The 21,030-nt window shown below is 40.8% G+C and overlaps 1 protein-coding gene across 1 annotated transcript in view; it reads right to left on the bottom strand.

The window, feature by feature from the left end:
• The window catches only part of LOC143293833 (chondroitin sulfate synthase 2-like), a 78,423-nt gene that overhangs the window by 30,226 nt on the left and 27,167 nt on the right, over positions 1-21,030 (bottom strand). Inside the window, exons 6-7 of the mRNA XM_076605114.1 lie at positions 13,833-13,946; positions 12,000-12,220 (exon numbers count right to left, since the gene is read on the bottom strand). Of these exons, the coding sequence (XP_076461229.1) occupies positions 12,000-12,220; positions 13,833-13,946 (335 nt within the window). The remainder of the gene's footprint in view (positions 1-11,999; positions 12,221-13,832; positions 13,947-21,030) is intronic.

The raw sequence follows: 21,030 nt of genomic DNA, 5'->3' as shown, positions 1-21,030 counted from the left end.
GTGCCAGACATGGTCCTTAACAAAAGCCCTCGAGAGAAAATTGGTCACCTGTGAAACGAAATGCTTGAGAAAAGCAGTGAACAAGACCTGGAGAGACAAGATCAGGAATGAGGTGATACGAGACATGGTAGGAACAAAACCAGTACTACAACACATAGAACAACAGAGGATCAAGTGGTTTGGACACCTCTACTACTGTACTACTACTAATAATAATATAAATATTAAAAGGACATTTGGTACACCCAGTTCAATGCTACCTGGTCATTAACACTGAAAAATAAAATGACATATGCATACCAAAAACACACACAATACACCTGCACACACAAATCCTCCTGCTCCAATTCCAACCCACAAACCCACACCCACTCCACACAAGATGTAGACACACAGAAGTTATTTAACAGAAATCCCTGCACTCATGCATGCTCAGTATCTGGTTACTTGTGGGGAAAAAACAAACAATTTCATCTATTTTAACTTTTTCCACTTAAATAACTAATATCCTGCTAAGGCTACATAATTCATTTTTCTTTGAATTATGTGTTTGTTTTATTTAAGCATGTACAGAAATAACATTTTGGGGACAAATTCTTCACCTAAACTGTTTTTCCTCTCTTTTTTTTAAGTATTCTATTCTCACCTGAACTTCATTTTTTGAGTCTTTGAAATTTACAGGGTCTTTGATGTATGCTTTACATGATCAAAACAATTATAACATTTATTTCTTGCTGTTTGTAACATTGAAATATATGGGAAAGATGTACAGTTCTGAAGTTATGAACTTAATCTGTGTGTTTCAAAATCTGTTTTGTTCTGCCTGAAAAAAAGGTTTTCTTTTGTACATTTCAAATATGTTTATTGGCTGTCTTCACAGAAATAGTTAGAACTAATTTGAATATAGTTTCAGTCATGAAATAGTTTTAGACTTTGTCACCATGTGAAAGTTATAATCAGTGTATGAAACTACAGTATTTTATGAAATTATGCATTTGTAGATATCATGCTACAAAAAAAAAAGTATTTTGTGTTCAGTGCACGAGGTGAATTTTTACAAGGAAATCTGTAGCCAGAGCTAAAAAAAAAATGTTTAATTTCCACAATTTATGTCATGGAAACTGGATACAAATCAAATTCTTGACCATCTTCTTATCAAGAGATAAGTAATAATTCCTACAGTGTTCATATTATTTCAAACAGAGAAAGCAAAGTGTACAATTCTGCATGATTTTGTTAGTAATAATAATAACAATAATAATAACTGGGCATTTATCAGCGCTTTCCTCATTGCACAAAGCACTTTACAATTCACACACACACGCATACGAAACATACTCAGTCCTCAACTCACAATCATGCACAATAAACATATATGTACATACAAACTTGTGTGGTTTGTCCGTCGCGATCGACGAGGACCATCTAGTCATCCTGGGGGTGGGTGGGTTGGGCTCTGTGGGTGCACAGATGACTGGTCAGGCCAATCCACGTCCAGAAGGTTCTGACGCAGTGTGGACAGGGGATGGTGGCGACTGTCGGGGACTTGCTGGCACTGCTTTTCCTGGCCTGTCTGCGTTGCTCTGCTGCAGCGATTCTGTTGGCCTCAGGATTTGGCGCCTTTGTAGACAGCTTAACGCCACTTTGGTCTGTCCATTGCATTCAGCTCCCATGTGTCGTGGCTGATGTTGAAGGCCTTCAGAGAAGCTTTCAGAGTGTCTTTGAAGCGCTTCTTTTGGCCTCCATGGGAGCGCTTGCCATGTTGGAGTTCGCCGTACAGCAGTTTCTTGGGGAGCCGGTGATCTGGCATGCGAACTACATGGCCTGCCCAGTGCAGCTGGGCCTGCATCAAGATGGTGTAGATGCTGGGCAAGTTTGCACGAGTGAGCACCTCTGTGTCAGGGATCTTCTCTTGCCACTTTATGCTGAGAAATTTTCTGAGGCTGGTGGTGTGGAAGTGGTTCAGCTTTTTGGCGTGGCGTTTGTAGACCGTCCATGATTCACATCCACAGAGCAGTGTGGTGAGAACTATGGCCTTGTATACTTTGAGCTTCGTCTCCAGGGTGATGCCTCTCCTGTTCCAAACGTTCTTATGGAGTCTGCTGAAGGCAGCGCTGGCTTTGGCGAGTCTGGCATTCACCGCGTCGTCGATGACAACTGTGCGAGAGAGTGTACTGCCCAGGTATGTGAACTTGTCCACCGCATTCAGTCGTTGCCCGTTGATGAAGATGTTTGGTTCAACGTAAGGCTTTCCTGGAGCTGGCTGGTGCATCACCTCAGTCTTCTTTGTGCTGATTGTGAGGCCAAACTTGTCACAGGCAGCAGAGAACTTGGCGACACTGTGTTGCATGTCAGCTTCGGAGGCAGCATTGAGAGCGCAGTCATCAGCAAACAGGAAGTCGTTGACGGTGTCTGTCCTCACCTTGGTTTTTGCTTGAAGCCTCATGAGGTTGAAGAGTGAGCCATCTGTGCGGTACCTGATGCCTATGCCTACGTCAGCATCTCTGAAGACATCTGTCAGCATGGCTGAAAACGTGAGACTGAACAGGGTGGGGGCATGAACACACCCTTGCTTGATTCCGTTGGAGACAGGGAATGGTTCTGAAGTCTCTCCGTTGTCTTGGACTCAGGCCAGCATCCCATCATGTAGCTGCCGTATGATGGTGATGAACTTTCTGCGACATCCATACTTCGCCATGATTCTCCAAAGGCCATCTCTGCTAACAGTATCGACGGCCTTGGTCAGATCGACATAGGTGGAGTAAAGGTCGGCGTTCTGTTCCTGACACTTCTCCTGGAGCTGCCTGGCAGCAAACACCATGTCGATAGTCCTGCGTTCTTTCCGGAAGCCACACTGGCTCTCTGGTAGGAGACCTTGCTCAAGGTGTGCTATGAGACGGTTGAGTAGCACTCTGGCTCTCTGCCTCCGACGGACAGCAGGGATATTCCACAATAGTTGTCACAGGCCTGACAATTTCCTTTGCACTTGTACAGGTGTATGATGGAAGCGTCTTTGAAGTCCTGTGGAACTGCCTCATGCTGCCAGATGAGCTGGAACAGCTGATGAAGCTTCTCAGTCAGCACCATACCACCTTCTTTGTAGACCTCAGCTGGAATGGAGTCTGAGCCAGGGGCTTTGCCATTGGATAGCAGACGGATAGCTTTCTGGGTCTCCTCCAAAGTTGGAATGGCATCCAACGACTCACTGACTGGCACCTGGGGGAGTTGGTCGATGGCTTCATCATTGATGGTGGAAGGGCGGTTCAGTATGCTGTCAAAGTGTTCAGCCCATCTCTCAAGGATCCCGTCCTTGTCAGTGATTAGGGTGGAACCATCAGCACTGAGGAGTGGAGCAGATCCGGAGGTGGTGGGACCGTAGACTTCTTTCAGGCCGTAATAGAAGTTCTTCATGTCGTTCCTGTCTGCAAAGCCCTGGATCTCATCAGCTTTGTTGCTCAACCAGGAATCCTGCATCTGCCGCAGCTTCAGCTGGATGGTGCTGCATGCGCTCTTCAGTATGTCTTTCTTTGACTGTGATTTGGGATCTTCAATGTGGGCTCTGTAGGCTTGGCGTTTGTCTTCCAGCAGCTGCTTGATCTCAGTGCAGTTCTCATCAAACCAGTCTTTGTGCTTCCTGGCAGAAGGCCCCAGGCACTCCTTGGCAGTGTTGTACACCGTCTCATGCAGTGTGCCCCATGCTGCCTCCACATTCTGGTTGTCCAGTACAGTGGACTCAAGGCGTTCCTCCAGGGTGTCAGCAAAGCTCTGCTTGATGTTGCCTACCTCCAGCTTGTTGACATTCAGGTGTTTGGGTGCTTTCATGCCCTGAGGCTGTCTCTTGGGCTGGATGCGGAGGTTGAGTTTGGAGACGATAAAGCGGTGGTCTGTCCAGCACTTGGCGCCGCACATGGCCCTCGTGACTCGTACATCCTGCCTGTCTCTCTTCCTGACGATGACAAAGTCGATGAGATGCCAATGCCCAGACCGAAGATGCATCCATGATGTCCTGTTACAGGTAGGGAGGCAGAAGACGGTGTGTGTGATAAGAAGGTCGTGCTCGGCACATGTCTGGAGAAGTAGTTGACCATTGCTGTTACAGTTGCCAACACCATGCTTCCCAATCACGCCTTCCCAGGAGGTGCTGTCACAGCCAACTCTCACGTTAAAGTCACCATGAATGATGAGCTTGTCTGCACTGGGAACAGTGGTGAAGACAGCGTTCAGGTACTCGTAGAACTTGTCCTTGATCTCATCCGGGTTGGTCATGGTGGGTGCGTAGGTGCTGACAATGGTGGTAAACTTCTTCCCATTGCATAAAGGGAGTTTCATCGTCATCAGGCGATCGTTCACTCCTTACTGGGGGGCCAGCCAGCTTGCCAACGAAGGTTGTCTTCACTGCAAAGCCAACTCCAGCCTCACGTCTCTCTTCAGGTCCGCAACCACTCCAAAAGAAGGTGTAGCCTGCGCCTCGCTCACAGAGTTCGCCTTCTTCTGCCAGTCTGGTCTCACTTAAGGCAGCGATGTCGATGTTGTACCTGGCTAGTTCACTCGCAATGAGTGCTGTGCGTCTCTGTGGTCTGTCTGAGTCGCCTCTGTCCAGAAGTGTACGCACGTTCCATGTGGCAATGGTCAATGGGGTGCTCCTTGTTTTCTTCTTTCTTTCCTTTGTGTGTCGACCGCTTGAGTAGGGTCCCCGTCAGCTGCGGTATGCCGACTAGGGTGGTGTGGAGCAGGCAATGTTTAGGGCACCTTTTCTAGCCCCTTCCTCATGCCATGGAGGTGAGCAGTGCTGTCCTGAAGAGGGCTGCTCAGTCGCTCAGGGGGCTGCCGATCTCCGCTGCTGCTCCAGTCGGTGAAAAACGACCCTATGGCCTGAGCCGCCTGTGTGCAGGTCCGCGGCTACGACTGCCAGTGTACCCACACCTGTCGCTTCGTCACTCGCCTGTCGCCACAGGGCTTGGGGAAAATGATGGTATGGGATGAAGGATGACTGATGACTTGCGCGATGACTTTGTTTATAGTGAGGAGTTGCGCACCGTCGACCTCACTCTCTTGTCCGAGACCGTCTGCATCCAGTGGCAAGACGAGGTCAAGACGACTGGAGATGGAAACGGATGCAGTGGATGACCAGGATGTCCCATGTGCCTCATCCTGCCCTCAGCACACCACAGTGCTCTGCTGCAACCACCTTCCTCTCCGTTGAACAATGAAGGTTTCTTCCGCAGAGTCCGCCGGATCCAGTCTTCACATGCTTGGGTAAACAAGCCCTAACTCACCGAGGGTTTGAGACCCGTTGGCTACCCTCACCTAGTTTAGCCAGCCTGTCAAAGCCGTTGCCCGGGGGTTGGATGCTGCCGCATGCTAGCAGCTTCTAGGACCCATAAGTGAGAGCTGGGTGCCGGTGGGGACCAACAGAGGACGAACCACTCCCGGAAGAGCGTGACAAGCCCCCCCTCTAAAGGTACTACCCCTCCCGTGCACTCCCTAAACCCCCAACAAACTTGTATGTACAATACAAACATACATTATGCATACATACATATAATTTATATACATGAATGTATGCATGCATTCACCCACCCATACATACATACACACATTTGACGCACACACAATATAGCGTTACAAATATACCTACACAATCAACTAACTACTTTCATGTATGGGATGCTGCTGGATGAGGAAAGTCTTGAGGTTAGATTTAAAGGAAGGCAATGAGGTGCTGTGATGGACGCGGTGAGGCAAAGATTTCCATATTTGAACAGCAGATAATAATAATAATAATAATAATACATAGTTTTTCTATGGTGCAACATCCAGCACCAATGCTGCTCACAGCGCCTTACATCATCCAGTTGACTATAAACATGACTTAAAAAACACATCAACCGCTATCTGACAATGGAAAACATACAGTGTGTTCATATGAATGAAAAAACACACTTAAGAGATGAATCAGACTATAAAAGCTATGAAGTAAATAAGGTTTAGATTAAAACAAAAAGCATTTCATAGAACACACACACACACACGTGCGCACATATGTGCATGCACACGCACACACACATATATAGATGTCCCTCCCTTACAGACACACACACACACTCACACACACATGCTGACATTAAATATCAACTGCACTAAAAACAAAATTGCATAAGCATTAAAATATTTCTTATTTTCTAACATAGAATTCTGTTTGGACATACTAACATGCCTACACATTTATACACGCATACCAGAGCACTGTACCCTCACAAACACATGCATGCACGCACGCACGCACGCACACACACACACACACACACATGCGCGCGCGCGCGCCCATTAAAACATAACAACATAGAAAAAATGCCATCACATCTAAGATCAAAACTACATAAAATGCACAATGCATTAAAACAGGACTACAAAAATACTAGTAAAAAGATACTTGTTAACAGGCATAACTTGGTTTAACCGTTTCGCCCAGAACAAAAATGTTCACAGAAAAGGTAAGTTTTCAGATCTGACTTAAAGGAATGTAGATCAGAGGCATTCCTAAGAGATGAAGGTAAAGAGTTCCACACTTGGGGAACCTGAGCTCTGAAAGACCTATTTCCAGCGCATTTCAGATTTGTCCTTGGAAGTTTAAGCAGCTTTTCAGAACTGGATCTTAATGTTCTTTGCGGTTCATATGTTTCCAATACAGAGGAGAGATACAATGGAAGAGACTTGTCAAAATGTTTGAAGGAAAGTGTTGCTAACTTATACCAGTTATAGTGAAAGCGGGACTCACTTGGAAGCCAGTGTAACCGATTCAGCAGAGGTGTAACATGATCAGATTTCTTTTTGGCGAGAACCAGTCATGCAGCATTGTTCTGAATTTTCTGTAATCTGTTGATGGAGGAAGATGGTAAACCTGGAGGAAGATGGTAAACCTGTGAGAGTGGAATTGCAGTAATCCAGTCTGGACAGGACAAAAGAGGAAACCAACTGAGCCATATTTTTCTCTGTTATGTAGGGTCTGACTGAGGCTAGCCTTCGGAGATAAAAATTACATGAGAACACAAGAATGAAATTTGGTCGTTCATAGTCAAGGTTTGATCGATATATACACCCAGGTATTTGGCTGATGTTTGAAATGCTATTGAAGCAGGGCCAAACGTAACTAGTTCCTTTTCTGCTGCCTTAACATGAGTTAGGTCTCCAACAGCTAAGAGTTCAGTTATGTCTTCATTGAGCTTTGGCTTGTTTTTGTCCATCCATGTTTTTAAATCAGCTATACAAGCTTCCAATTCAGTAATGACTGTTTTAAAATCAGATGGTGAAGCGGCTTTTTGTAATTCTGTGTCATCTGCATATTTATGGTAACCAAATGAGTGCCCTTTGAAGATGTCAGACAAAGGTTGAGTGTACAATGTGAAAAAGATAGGCCCTAAGACTGATCCCTGAGGGACACCAAACACAAGAGGAATGACTTTAGAGGTGCTATGTTTTACTTTCACCTTGAGTCGACGATTTGAAAGATATGAAGAAAACCATTTTAAAGCAGTAAATTTAATGCCAAAGGTAGTGTTAAGACGATTGATAAGAATTTGGTGGTCACTTTTATCAAATGCTGCTGACAGATCTAAAAATGCCACTACAGATGTCAGTCTTTTCTCTGTGTTTGAGAGGAGACTATCTGTGACCGAAAGAAGGGCTGTGTCTGTGCTATGGCTTTTCCGATAAGCTGACTGACAAGTTTCAAGCAGACTGTTTTCATCAAGATGTTCCTGGAGCTGATGTAACACAACTTTTTCAATGATTTTAGAAATGAAAGAAAGATTAGAGACAGGTCTATAGTTCTTTAGCTGATTTGTGTCCAAATTGTGCTTTTACAAAAGAGGGGTGACAATGGCCAATTTAAGACAATCATCAACAATGCCTGACTCAAGAGAATGATTAATAATTCTGGTGATCAAAGGGAGAAGGTCATCAAGACATAATTTCAAAAGGTTAGTGGGCAATGGATCAAGGTCACAGTTCTTACTTGGAGATTTGAGAATAAAATCTCTTACAGCTTTTTCAGAGACAGGTCTAAAACATGTCATTAAATTTCCTTTAAAATCATTAAATCGGTCCTCTGGTGGGCTAGCATCCAGTTCTTGTCAGATGTTTACAATTTTGTCATTGAAATAATTACTAAAAGCAACAGGGAGATCCTGAGGAGGAATGTTTTTTGGCAGCAACAGTTCTCTACTTTTACCAGTGAGCTGGTTTGATACAGCGTAGAGCTGTCTGGACGTGGAACACTGGCTGATGGAGGCGCTGAAATGTTGATGCTTTGCAGATGATGAAAAGGCTTGACCACCATACTGTTCTCTTTTTTTATTTTGGGACGCAGAAGGTTCTATCATCGGCAGCAGAACGAAGAGAATGGGAAGGTACATAGATTTGAAAGATGTCAGAGAGGTATCGGGGTGCAGTTCCAGATATGACATGGCAGCAGAGACAGGTGGCTTTGTAATTGATTATTTGCTCTGTGGGTAACCAGTGCAACTCTTTTAGTTTTAGAAGGGGTGTGCAGTGTGCAGATCTTTTTGCATTATAAATCAGTTTGGCGGCAGAGTTTTGTACCTGCTGTAGTGATCTGAGGAGTGTTTGCGAACAACCGATGAGAAGAGAGTTGCATTAGTCTAATTTAGAGGGTATGCATGAACTAACTAGTGTTTTGGTTGCGTCAAGTGTGAGATAATGGTGTGAGGAGCTGATTCATTTGAGTTCAAAGTAGGCTGCTAGACAGGTTTTGCTGATGTGATACTGCATGGAAATATCTTTATCAAGGAAAAATCCAAGGTCACGGACATGATCAGAGAATGAGATAGAAGTTTCCAAGATCAACAGTGGAAGGCAGAGAAGTGGCATCTACTGTTGGAGGAAGGAGTCTCAGGACTTCAGTCTTGTCATCGTTTAGTTTCAGTTTGTTTTCTGTCATCCAGTTTTTCACTTAGTACAGTAATAGTATATTTCAATGTAAATCTGACAAGAGGACAACAGTTTGTGGGAATGACTTCTTTTTTTTTCTCTTTTTGACTCACTTGTGTAAACAAAGTGACTCTATGATTTAACCCAGTGTTCGGTCGTCTGTGTGTGTGTGTGTGTGTGTGTGTGTGTCCATGGCAAACTTTAACATTGACATTTTCTCTGCAAATGCTTTGTTAGTTGACACCAAATTAGGCATCAAAATAGGAAAAATTCAGTTCTTTCCAGTCATCTTGTTTAAACAATATTGCACCTCTGGGATGGGCACAAAAAAGTAAAAAAAGAAGCCAAATTATATGCAAACTGCATTTACTGTTATATTTATATTTTTTGTATTCTCTAAACTTGGCACTTTGATATGATATTCTGACACAACAACAAGAGCAGTCATTATTTATTATCATTCTTTGTTCAAACAGGAACTTCTTTTGCTAAGCATGGAAGTTATATTTATTTTGCAAACGTTTTGGTGCAGATAGTAAAGAAGGGAAATTAATCTGTAATTAATGCTAGGAGACTTAATTTGCTTTAAACTGATCTTTATCATCTTAAACATTACATTTTGAAATTATACTCAATACATAAAAAGCTTGTGTGTTTTACTCTCAGGGTACAGGGCTTTCACTATGTTCATTTGCCCAAGTGGTCTTTTTCGGAAAATACTAAAATCAATACGACGAGTGGACTTTATAGAACTATTGGCTGAGCCCTGAAGGTCATTGGCAAAAATCAATTGCATACACATATTTATACACATTCAAAGCGTGTGCTCATATTCTTCGCGAACGCGAACGACGCCATTTTGTTTCAAGCTGTTGACCTGCCCGTTCAATCCTATATTCAATGGACAATACACGATAACATGTGATGGAAAGTTGGAGAAGGAGACCGTTAAATATTTATTCAGAGAAAGATTTGAGAACGCCTCATCACTTACTGGATTATGCCCCAAACTGCCATAAAAATATCCACAGAATCAGTTGGAATTCACAGTTAAAAATAATAAATCATGTGAGTTAATACCCTTGAACTGATCGGAATCGTAAAAATTTCCAGTCTTGACTTTTCTCAAAATGAAGTCCTTTTCACTTCATAAGACATTTAGAAGTACTTGTACTTGGTTCAACGTGTTATTAGTTTAACAAAATACTCAATTTTCATATCAACTTTAAAACTATAAAACTAGAATGAACATAAAAGAGAAACTGAATCGACCGTGTCAACCGGGTGTAACTAACTGAAACTTGTACATCTATCTAGATCCAGAGAAAATGGCTAAATGCTGCAGTGTGATTGCGGCGATAGCCACGTCTCCTTTACAATGGACTTAAAAAGAATTTTTAATTGCCCTTAAAGATTTTCTGAATGCCCAAGATACACCAGAATAATATGATTTAAACAGCGTTCTCACTGCGAATACTGCAATCGATTTATCACCCTTTAAAAAAGCATGTTTAAATACTATATTTTTGAATGTCAGTTAAGGAGCCATGATAGTGTAATGGGTAAGACAGTTTCTTCACACCCAAACACGCGGAGTTCGAGTCTGATGTTAGGACTTTTTTGTTCTTTTAACCCAAAGCTTTATAATAACAAATACAGAACACATTTTAACGATTAGATTTTTTTTTTTTTTTTAAGTGTATCACAGGTGAGTCTTGAAGGCCTGGCCTCTCTTGTTTGTTTTTTTTTACTTTGGTAATTGCACAAGTCTTGTTTTAGTTTTCTGAAGCTTAGTGTATATATTTTACACAAATACAAAATACACTGCGACTTGTAACAAACGGCATAACCAGAATGGTGCTTCATAATCACAAAATTTTATTTTTCCTCACATTTACCATAAAGTATGGTCTATAAACTGCGACTTTTTCTCCCAGCTTCAACCTCTCTCTGTGGCTTGTACAATGATGCGGCTTATTTGAGGATTTTAACGATCCTGGGAGCGTCACATTCTCATCTATTCTTAGCTGCCCTTCAACTCACCAAAATCATGATTTCTGTTCATGAAGTTTTGGATGAGCTTCAGGTTAGTGTGCTAACTGTTCACGTTTTAAAAATCAAATCTGCACACATTAAAACCTTCAGATCAGCATTCAGTTCCACTCTGCTCAAGCGTACACCCTCATCATGCTGAAAACGCGACGTAATGCCTACGATGCAGCCTTCAAACTGAAGGCAATTGATCTAGCAGACGACAGTGCAAGCGACAAACCAGCAGCGACCTCCACCTTGCATTCATGTTCATCAAGTGAAAGTGAGGCTGAAGTCAGTGACAAGATGGCGAAGGAAGCTGTGCTGGTTCTCTTCAACTTGGACACTGAAGACGAAGATTTCAGTGGATTCAGTGAGCAGGACAACACTGAATAAATGTGACTATCCCTAAATTATGGATCTTATTTTCGTTGTGTTTATTTTTTTGTGTGGCACTAGCAGTATTTTCACTTGCTTCTCTTTGTGTTGTTTCCGCTTGTATTTCTTTCAAAACCTACAGTATTCATAGCTTTTCCGTAGTATCGGTATACTATGTATTCCAGTACTGGTAATAAGTGCGGGTGCAGTTATGTGTATATGAAGTTCAATTTTTTTTTTAATTTAGTGGGTGCAGCTTATGTACTAGTGCACTCATTAGACCAAACTTTACAGTACTCAATTTCAAGAGTTGTCAGAGCATGCAGACAGGTCCATATACACTACACTACATCCACTGGAAAGATGAAAAGGAACAGATGCCTGACCTTTGCATAACCCAATGCATTGATCAGGCCTTGAGTTTCAAAACATTTGCTAAACAGAGACAAAAGATACTGTGCATGGACATAGTACGTTGTGTACATCTTGGTTGTCTGAAAGACAAAGTGAAAAAAAATCTCAATAAAATCAAACTATATCAAGTAATAAATGTATAAGAAGAGCATATCTACCAAGAGACTGACCCAGTAACATATATCTAGACTGACAGAAATCATGCCAAAGCAGATCTGAGGACTGACCTGCCCCAGAGGACGAACCAGCTGCACTCGTTTCTGCACCTCCTGATTACCACTGGATGTGTCCCGCATGGTTATATCCAGAACATATTCCATGCCCCGCTGGGGATCAAAGCGACGATAGCCATTTTTCAGGCCAGAGTAGAGGAAGATGTTGTTGTACTTTGCATTGAGTCTCTCCACCGACACCTTGACCACTTCTTGAATATCCAGCTTATCTGCGCCTGTTGATTCATACAAACATTTATGTTGAACACAACCTTAGTATCTTTTTCTTTCTGATTCAATACAGATCTCTTACAAAAAAGAATGTTTTAGAAAATCTTGAGATGTTTCATAGTACATAATGTGTACGAGCATGTGTGTGTGTGTGTGTGTGTGTGTTTGTGTATGATCTTAATTTATGTACTTTTGTTAACTTATTAAGCTTCAGTTTATTTGGATATTTTTTTTGTGGAATAGGTTTGGCACATGTCGAACAGTGAATTTCTGTACCTGTGTATAGACAATAAACATGTGTCTCGGTTATCAGAATGGTAGACAGAATATCCTTTTCAGAAAATGGAGGGGTAAAGGTGTTGAGTTCAGCTAATGCTGAATTTCTTTGTTCACAGCATTTCTCTTGCTGCTGTCTTACTGAAAATAGGAAGTCAACTGCAGATCTTCTTGACGTGAAACCACACTACTGGGATTCTGAGTAAATTTCAGGAGATGCAGTATAGAAAGGAGGACTCAGCTTTTGTCATCTCTGACAAAATGAGAGATACACTCAGTGATCTGACGAGTCCACCCATCAAAATGTATGTGCAACACATTGAACAAAAAATCACATGTCAGCGTTCTTTCTCCTGTCTTGGCCCAGAAGTTTGGAACAAACTGCCCTTCAGTCTGTCACATGAATTCCTCAGCTCAGTTTAAAGTTTTTCTTTGATCAACTCTTCCATTCTGCCTACCATCTTATTAACAAATTTGCTTTTGAAACTTTTGCTGGTAATGTGTGTGCATGTGCGGTGTTAAGTTTGTTTGTGTGTGCACTTGCTTGTTCATGAATGGTGCATTTAATGTACCATTATGTATGTTTTTGTATACAACTGGGAGTTGTGAGCATCAATCTGCATTCTAATTCTTCTTCTTCTTTTCATTGTTGTTATTACTACTATTATCATTATACATCTATATTATGCTAACATATAGTGTCATGTAAATAATTTCTGTTGCCGAACCATATTATCTTAATATGTGTCATATCACTTTTGTCTATTCCATTTGTGCATTTTGTTACAATGTGTCTATTCATTTCAACTTAAAATAATTATAAATGAATTTGCACAAAAAAGTTTCTACTGTCATTTTACTGTTACATTTTAACTTCTTTTTCACAAACTTTAGCACTATCATATTACTCACTGACAGGTCATTTTATCATTTTTAGTTAAAATAGAATTTTCTTTTGTTTAGCGTGGAAATTAAATTGACGCACACATCTACCAGAAGCAGCAAAATTCTGCTATGTGTTCTGAATCATTTACTGAGCCTTTCATAGCCACGCACACACAAACACCCTCCGCCCCCCCTCACCCCACACACACATATCTGCATATATATATATATATATATATATATATATATATATACATACACACACACATTATATGTACAAGTATACATACACACATACAGAACAGCATGATGGTGAATGAAAACAAGTGCATTATTATCATATCATTTACATTATATTTTCTGAAAAATCACAAAGTAACTGTTTTTAAGACAAAAGTTTTGCTTCTGTGTACTTGTTTGTTTGTTTTCTCTGTTTTGACAGTTTGAGGCACCTACCTTTAAGAAGTTTAATGTTGGTAAAATCATCTTGAAGGTAAATCAGAGTCTCAGTAAAGTAATCCCATCGAATAACATCAAAGCGGTTTTTGGGTTTATAAGGCTCTGGAACACCTGAAAATTTAAATAAATAATTGACAAAAGTTTCATTTCCTTTTGAAGAAACAAGGAAAGCAATCATACTTTCTGTGACATCCAGTTTACATACATAACAGACAAACAGGCAAAGAGAGACACACATTGACAGATAAAAATATAATTTAAAAAAAAAAAGTTTTAAAGCAGTCAAAGACTGACAGAAAATGACACTGAAGACGCAGTTTTATCAGAATAAAATTAATGGATGGTTTGAACCAGATCTATATCTGGAAATGTTGGTACTAGTGCCAAATGTTCTTTGTCATCTTCAAATTAAAAAGTTAAGGTATCATACATTCAAGGGAAGAAGGTGTCAGAATGGATTAAGATGCTCATTTGCCAATATAGTGTCAGTAAACAGTCTGTGAGGGTGTAAGTTCGATTCCCACTCTTGCCCTTTCTCCCTAGGAAAATCAAACTGATTGTCTAGTCATCTGGACGAGACACGCTTGGTGAACTGAAAAGAACCCATGGCATAATAAGTGTTGTCCTCTGGCAAAATTCTTAGAATAGAATATGTCTTTATTACCAAGTGTACCGGGGTCACAATGAATATTGGGGGGGATAGTACATAACAAGGTACGAACATAAATCGAAAATCATACACAGACACAGATACAGTAGAAATTAGGATACATACAAGTGCATATCAAGATAAAAATTGTGCATACTCACACACGCACGCACTGCACACACACACACACACACACACACACACACCATGCGCACGCGCATACACACACACAAATACTCTCTCTCTCACACACACATACACACACTCACACATTTGAACAGAAGCCGCATATTACATGTGGATGGGGCTGATGACTAGATCTTCAGAAGATGGTTGTTGATTGCACAGTTCTAGTTATCATACTGGATTTGTTCGAGAGACAGGGCATTGACTGCTTTCGGGGAAAAAGCTACCGGCGCAGCGAATGGTTTTCATCCTTATACTTCTGTACCGTCAACCAGAGGGGAGCATCTCGAAAATCCCCAATTCGTCCTGGCTGATTGATTTTGCTTTTTTGAGTAACCGCTTATATTAGTTATAATATATGTCTTCTAGATCAGCCCCAGTAATCTTGGTGGCAGTTTATACGATTCTGTTCAGGGCTGTGACTTCTGCCTTGGAAATGTTTCTGTACCAAACAGTAATAGCGAAGGTTAACACGTACTTTCAATGACTGCTCGGTAGAAATCAACCATGATTTCTTTTCAAATTCCAAACTTTTTGAGGCGCCGAAGAAAGTACAGGCGCTCTTGTGCTTTCTTGACAATTTTTTCCATATTTATCTCCCATTTCAAATCGTTGGAAATGATCAGTCTGAGAAATTTAAATTTGCTGATGATCTCCACTTGCTTGTCTTTAATGACAAGTGGTGAGGGGTCAGATCCGGTCTTCCTGAAATCTAAAATTAATTCTTTTGTTTTTGATATGTTGAGTTCTAAGTTGTTTTGATCACACCAGCTGACAAGTTCTTGAGAAGAAATCTACTTTGATAGGTATACAAATACATTATATGCATGCACTCAAGGCCTGACTGAGCATGCTGGGTTATGCTCCTGGTCAGGCATCATCTGCCTAGCAGACATGGTATATTGTATAGATTTGTCTGAACACATTTTTGCCTCTTTGAGAAACTGAAACTGAAAGCTGATTATAACCTAGATGATCACATGGGGCCGTATCTTGGCTGAAAATAGTCACTATCAATCCCACAGAATCTGAAAAAAGACACAAACACACAAAAACACCCGGGAAACAAAAAGCTGGTTGAAATATGGTCATACTCATGCACGTAAACTAAGGACATGCCTCTGATATTGACAATTCCATCATTTTTTGTCAGATTTTTTTCATGTTTTTGGGTGTGTTTTTTACCAGTTCAGTGCCAGGGAATTTGGAGGAAAAAAGTGCTCTCCCCTTGCCAGGAACATTTTTTTTTTTTTAATTCTAGTACAAAAACTGTAAACATTATTGTGGCAAAAAATGAATATGGATTCTGAATCTTTTTTTTCTTTTTTTTTCCTATCTATTTTGATTGTTGATGGCTATTCAAGCATTTTAACATGATATTAATGATTTTTGTGTGCACAAAAAAATCCCAACTCCACTGAATGACATCCCCCAAAAAAGGAGGAAAAAAATACAAGGAAAATAGCATGCTTATAGTCAGATCATACCTGTAGAAGAAAGTAAAACAGGTTATGTATTTACAATAACAATCACAACCCTTGTAAAAATGTAAGCGAATAACTGTTCCAACAATGACAAATGAAGGTTCTGTCAAGATAAAAAGTCAATCATGCTCTCAGGTACTGAATGGTCAAGCTTTTATTACACCAAAGAGTGTACCCCCTGTAGAGAAGGAAGCTCTCAGATGATACTTTCTCCCTCCCAGCTGAAACTGAGCCAATAAACTGTCTGCTGTACATCCAGTCTGCCTGTTCTACAAATGAGTCCGTCAACAAATCAATAACAAAACCCATGAAATAATAAAATGACATGATTCCCATCTACTGATGTCAACTCTGTTTTTCATGAAAACCATGGATGATTGGCTGTTGGCCAGTTCTTGCAAGATGAACACGGTTAAAGACAGTTCAGTGATGTCATGCCATGCCCACTTTACCATCTGTCTGGTCTTCGACCTATCAACTTACACAACTCCATTCTCTCTCCTCCCCCCCTCTTCTCAAATTACACGAAAGTATTGCATCCTTACTGTCAGTCATTGTAACCCGCTCAAAACTGATGTCTGATTGGATAGATGGACTGATCAAAGCATCAAGCATTGCTGTCAGTTTCCTCACTGTCGTTGTCATCACCTTAGTATTCAAATCAATCATCACATTCTTTTTGCATATGACACAAACCTACTCTGCCAGCGTGCTCAACAAAGTCAGTGAAACATTATCAAGAAAGGAGCCCTCCACCTGACCTATGCTCATCTAATTAGTATGTTGATAATCCAGACACAATACGCTTTCAATTCTGAACTCTTTGTGATTTTTGCAAAATAATCACCAACCTCTATAAAACAAATCATAAAAATTATGCTCAAAATTATGTAAAAGTATGTTTTCTTGAAGGAAAATGAATGGAGAAAAAATATTATGACATCAATGTTGACAGGATGAGATAACTCCCAATCAGAATATAACTCAGATTTACAGAAAAAAAATACACAGAAAATAATCAAAAGAACAGAAGAAAATTCAAGTTTGTTTATTCTATGAGTGGAAATAGTGCTAAAACAGCAAATATATGCTAAAATATTAACAACCACATGCAGTTATGTTGTTTCCTGCACTATCACGCTGTTTTAAATATGAACAATATACATAACCACTCACATACACCCCCACACACACCCTCCCACGCAAACACCAACACACAATCTTGCAACACAAAAACTCACTATAAACAATACTTTGGCTTGAAGTTGAACATTTCATCTGGATGGTTTCATAGTATATGAAAACCCAAAAATGAAGTTTTCAAGCTAAAATATTTAGTTTTTTCTACACCCACTTCTGACATGACACATGACATGATTACCATGTAGCATGTAATCATCATCAGGATAACAAGAATCACTTTTCAGTTGATCAACAACATTTCTTTCGTTTTCTATCACGTTTTTGTAGTTGCATTTGTCAATGTTGTGCGCAAAATCAAACAAAATTCTAGCCACCTCTTTTGTATTGTATGTTCTGACAGCCATGTTGACACACTCAACGGCTTTTCACTACATAAAGTGCAAAAATCTGCATCAAAACTGAGCCAAAACTTGCCAAGAAATTGCTTCGAACACTCATCAAGGCTGTCGTCATTTGCGAGGACACCTGATTATGCAGTTACCCCTCATCCGCAGTTGGATGTGAAAGGCCTAAACTAACCATTCAGATTCTGTTTGAGTTCACTGAACCAAACTCTGATAAAGGAAAAATTGTAATAGATGCAGGATGTCAGTGGATGTCTTTCAAGCATTACAGCAACACTTTTTGCAGGACATCAGCAGACGTCTTATACTATAGGCACTCAACTGGTTAAATAATCTGAAAACAAATATAATTTTACATAAAACAAAAAATAATCATGAAAAGCAAACAAAACAAAACACAAATGTCAGTAGGCAACTCACAAGTCTTAGGTTAAAAGAAAGAATGCAAACAGAAAAAATGGCCAACTACTGAGTCCAGAAAAGGGTGTGTTTTTTTAAAATTATTCAAGGCTTTCTAAAAGAAAAGAAAAAAAATATATGTGTGTGTGTGTGTGTGTGTCTGTGTCTGTGTGTGTGTGAATGGACCAGCAAGGCAGAAAATGGCAAAGGATGAAATGATAGGAAAACAAGAAAATGGTCAGAAATTAAAAAGCAATATAAAAGTAGAGATTTTTTCCAGTAATTTCAAGATGGTGTGGACAGTGTTAAATGGTAGTTGTTTTTTAAGTGCTTTACACACGGCAGTAAATGGCCTTACAAGTTTATAAAAGTGGATGTTCACATATTTGTTAAATATTAGGTTTTAAGTAGACCTGCTGTTCCTGCAATTCTAATATTTTCTAATAATTTGGAATAGAATTTCTTATTCTAAAATCAGTGTTCTTATGTTTCCATTTGAAAAGAGTAACCTGCCCTTGCGCCCACTGGCTGCACTGTGTTGGCCTCTGCCTTTTTTGTGTTTAATCTGTGCTTTCCCTGTTTTAATCTGGACATTTTTTATATGTGTGTGTGCGTCGTATTTCCAGGACATCTAAGGTCGGAACAGTTTTATCATATTTATTTGCTTTTTAGAACAATTTTATAATAACAGTGTTTCAATTTTCAAATTTACTTCAATGAATGCAACTCACCGTACCCTCGTTATCGCATCAGCGACCGCCTTCGTCCTGTCAACTATACTTTCCGTTTTTCACGTGCCCTGCCCTCTCTTACCGTCCGACCTCTGCTCTCGCACTACAACTGTCACCATGGAAAACGTCAATTTCATCAAAGCGTTGCTGTCAAATATATCATGGCAAAAACAATTCCGACGACACGATGACACAACGCAGCGCATAATCAGCCTGGGCATCGGCAGAGCAAAGACAAAAAGAGGAACCAGAGCAGGCAGACTTCGCCGTTTGTGGATCTCTGTCCCCAGCACTGATCGTCCTGTCTCCGATGTCAGCCCTGCTGTTGCTGTGACTGTCAACGACAACCTCAACACTCATGTTCAAGCTGACTCCTTTACTTCCTGTGACACTGTCCTTTCTGACACTGTTCCAAAATGTGGTGTATTTCCCGTGATTGGCCCTGGTCTGCTTTCTACCCCTTCCACACCTGTCTCAACTCCCGGACCTTTCTCTGCCTTCCCACTGTCCTCCACTGCTCAGTCACCATCGTCTCCTTCCGTTGCCTGTCTGTCTGACTCACCTGCTTCACCTTTAGATTTCTCACAGCCTGCCCCTGATCTCTTTCATGCCTGCCTGTTCAATGCTCAATCTGTCTGCCCTGATCAAAAGACTGACTATATTTCTGATTATATTTTTGAAAATAATTTTGATATCGTATTTCTCACTGAAACCTGGTTGAAATTACAAGGTCACGAACCCAAAATTAAACAACTGACCCCCCCTGGATACAAAACCAAGTGACTTCCTCAACTGTCTCGTGGAGGTGGCATCGCCATCGTCTATAGAAATATCTTGGAGTCTTCCCTTTCCTTCTCCCATAACCATGCCTTTCCACATAACACTTTTGAAATGCTCGAAGTCACTCTCAATGTTCCCGGTCACTCAATCATCTTCTGTTGTCTCTATCGTCCTCCTCCTAGTCGTAAAAATAACCTAACGTCTTCTCTGTTTCACGATGAGTTCCGAACATTACTTGATTACTACACCCTTCGTTCTGGCAAACTTATCATCCTCGGAGACTTCAATTTTCATTTCAACAACCAAACTTCCTCTGATGTCAAACGCCTATGTCTATCTCTGTCCAATCATTCTCTCTCTCAGCTCGTTACAGAACCAACACACAGATCTGGCCATACGTTGGACTGGCTCATCACACGTGACTCTGATGCTATGATTGCGTCAGTGACTGTAACTGACGAACTCTCTTCCGACCATTCTGCTGTATTATTCTTGCTTAATATTTCAAAACCTACCAGAACCAAAAAATCCGTTACTCGTCGCAACCTGAAATCCATCAACATTAACACTTTTTCTTCTCAAGCTGCTGAACGCCTTTCCAAAATTTCTTCCCACACCAATGTCTCTACACACTACAACTCTGTCCTCTCTCAACTGCTGGATGAACATGCACCCCCCACTACCCGCATGCTCCCTGATAGACCTTCCGCCCCGTGGTACACACAAGACATTCGACTTGCAAAACGCAAACGTCGCCAATTGGAACGGCGATGGCGATCAACAAAACTGAAAGTCCACAATCAAATCTTCCGAAAACAAATAAATAAAGTCAAACATATGATCTCATCAGCGAAGACAAACTTCTTTTCTTCTCAAGTTCTCGATGCCACATCCACCAAATCTCTTTACACTATCATGTCAAATCTTCTCGGCACTGCAAAAAAGACTCCTCTTCCATCTGCCTACACTTTGTCTGAACTCCCCAATGTCTTTTCCTCTTTCTTTTTTGACAAAGTCCAGAATATTCGTACCATCTTAGACCAAATGCCTTTCCAACCTACTCATCCTGATCCTCAATTCAACGGCACTCCTCTCCATTCCTTTAATCCATTAACTGAAACAGATGTCCATGAAATCCTCAAAGAAATGACAATAAAATCCTGTGAGCTCGATCCTATACCAGCCTCTGTTTTTTCTCAGTGTGTCTCACAGCTTCTCCCCACAATCACCAACATTGTCAACTCATCCCTTCTCACTGGAACGGTTCTATCCACTTTCAAAACTGCAATAGTCCGGCCTCTTCTGAAGAAATCCAACCTTGACGCAAACATTTTGAAAAACTATCGACCAGTTTCTAATCTTCCATTCCTGTCCAAACTCCTTGAAAAAGCCGTCCTGAAGCAGCTCAACAATCACCTT

Source organism: Babylonia areolata, chromosome 19, assembly GCF_041734735.1.
Source record: "Babylonia areolata isolate BAREFJ2019XMU chromosome 19, ASM4173473v1, whole genome shotgun sequence".
Lineage (NCBI taxonomy): Eukaryota > Metazoa > Mollusca > Gastropoda > Neogastropoda > Buccinidae > Babylonia > Babylonia areolata.
The sequence above is the reverse complement of the archived record's forward strand: the minus strand, read 5'-3'. Positions and strand labels throughout refer to the sequence as shown.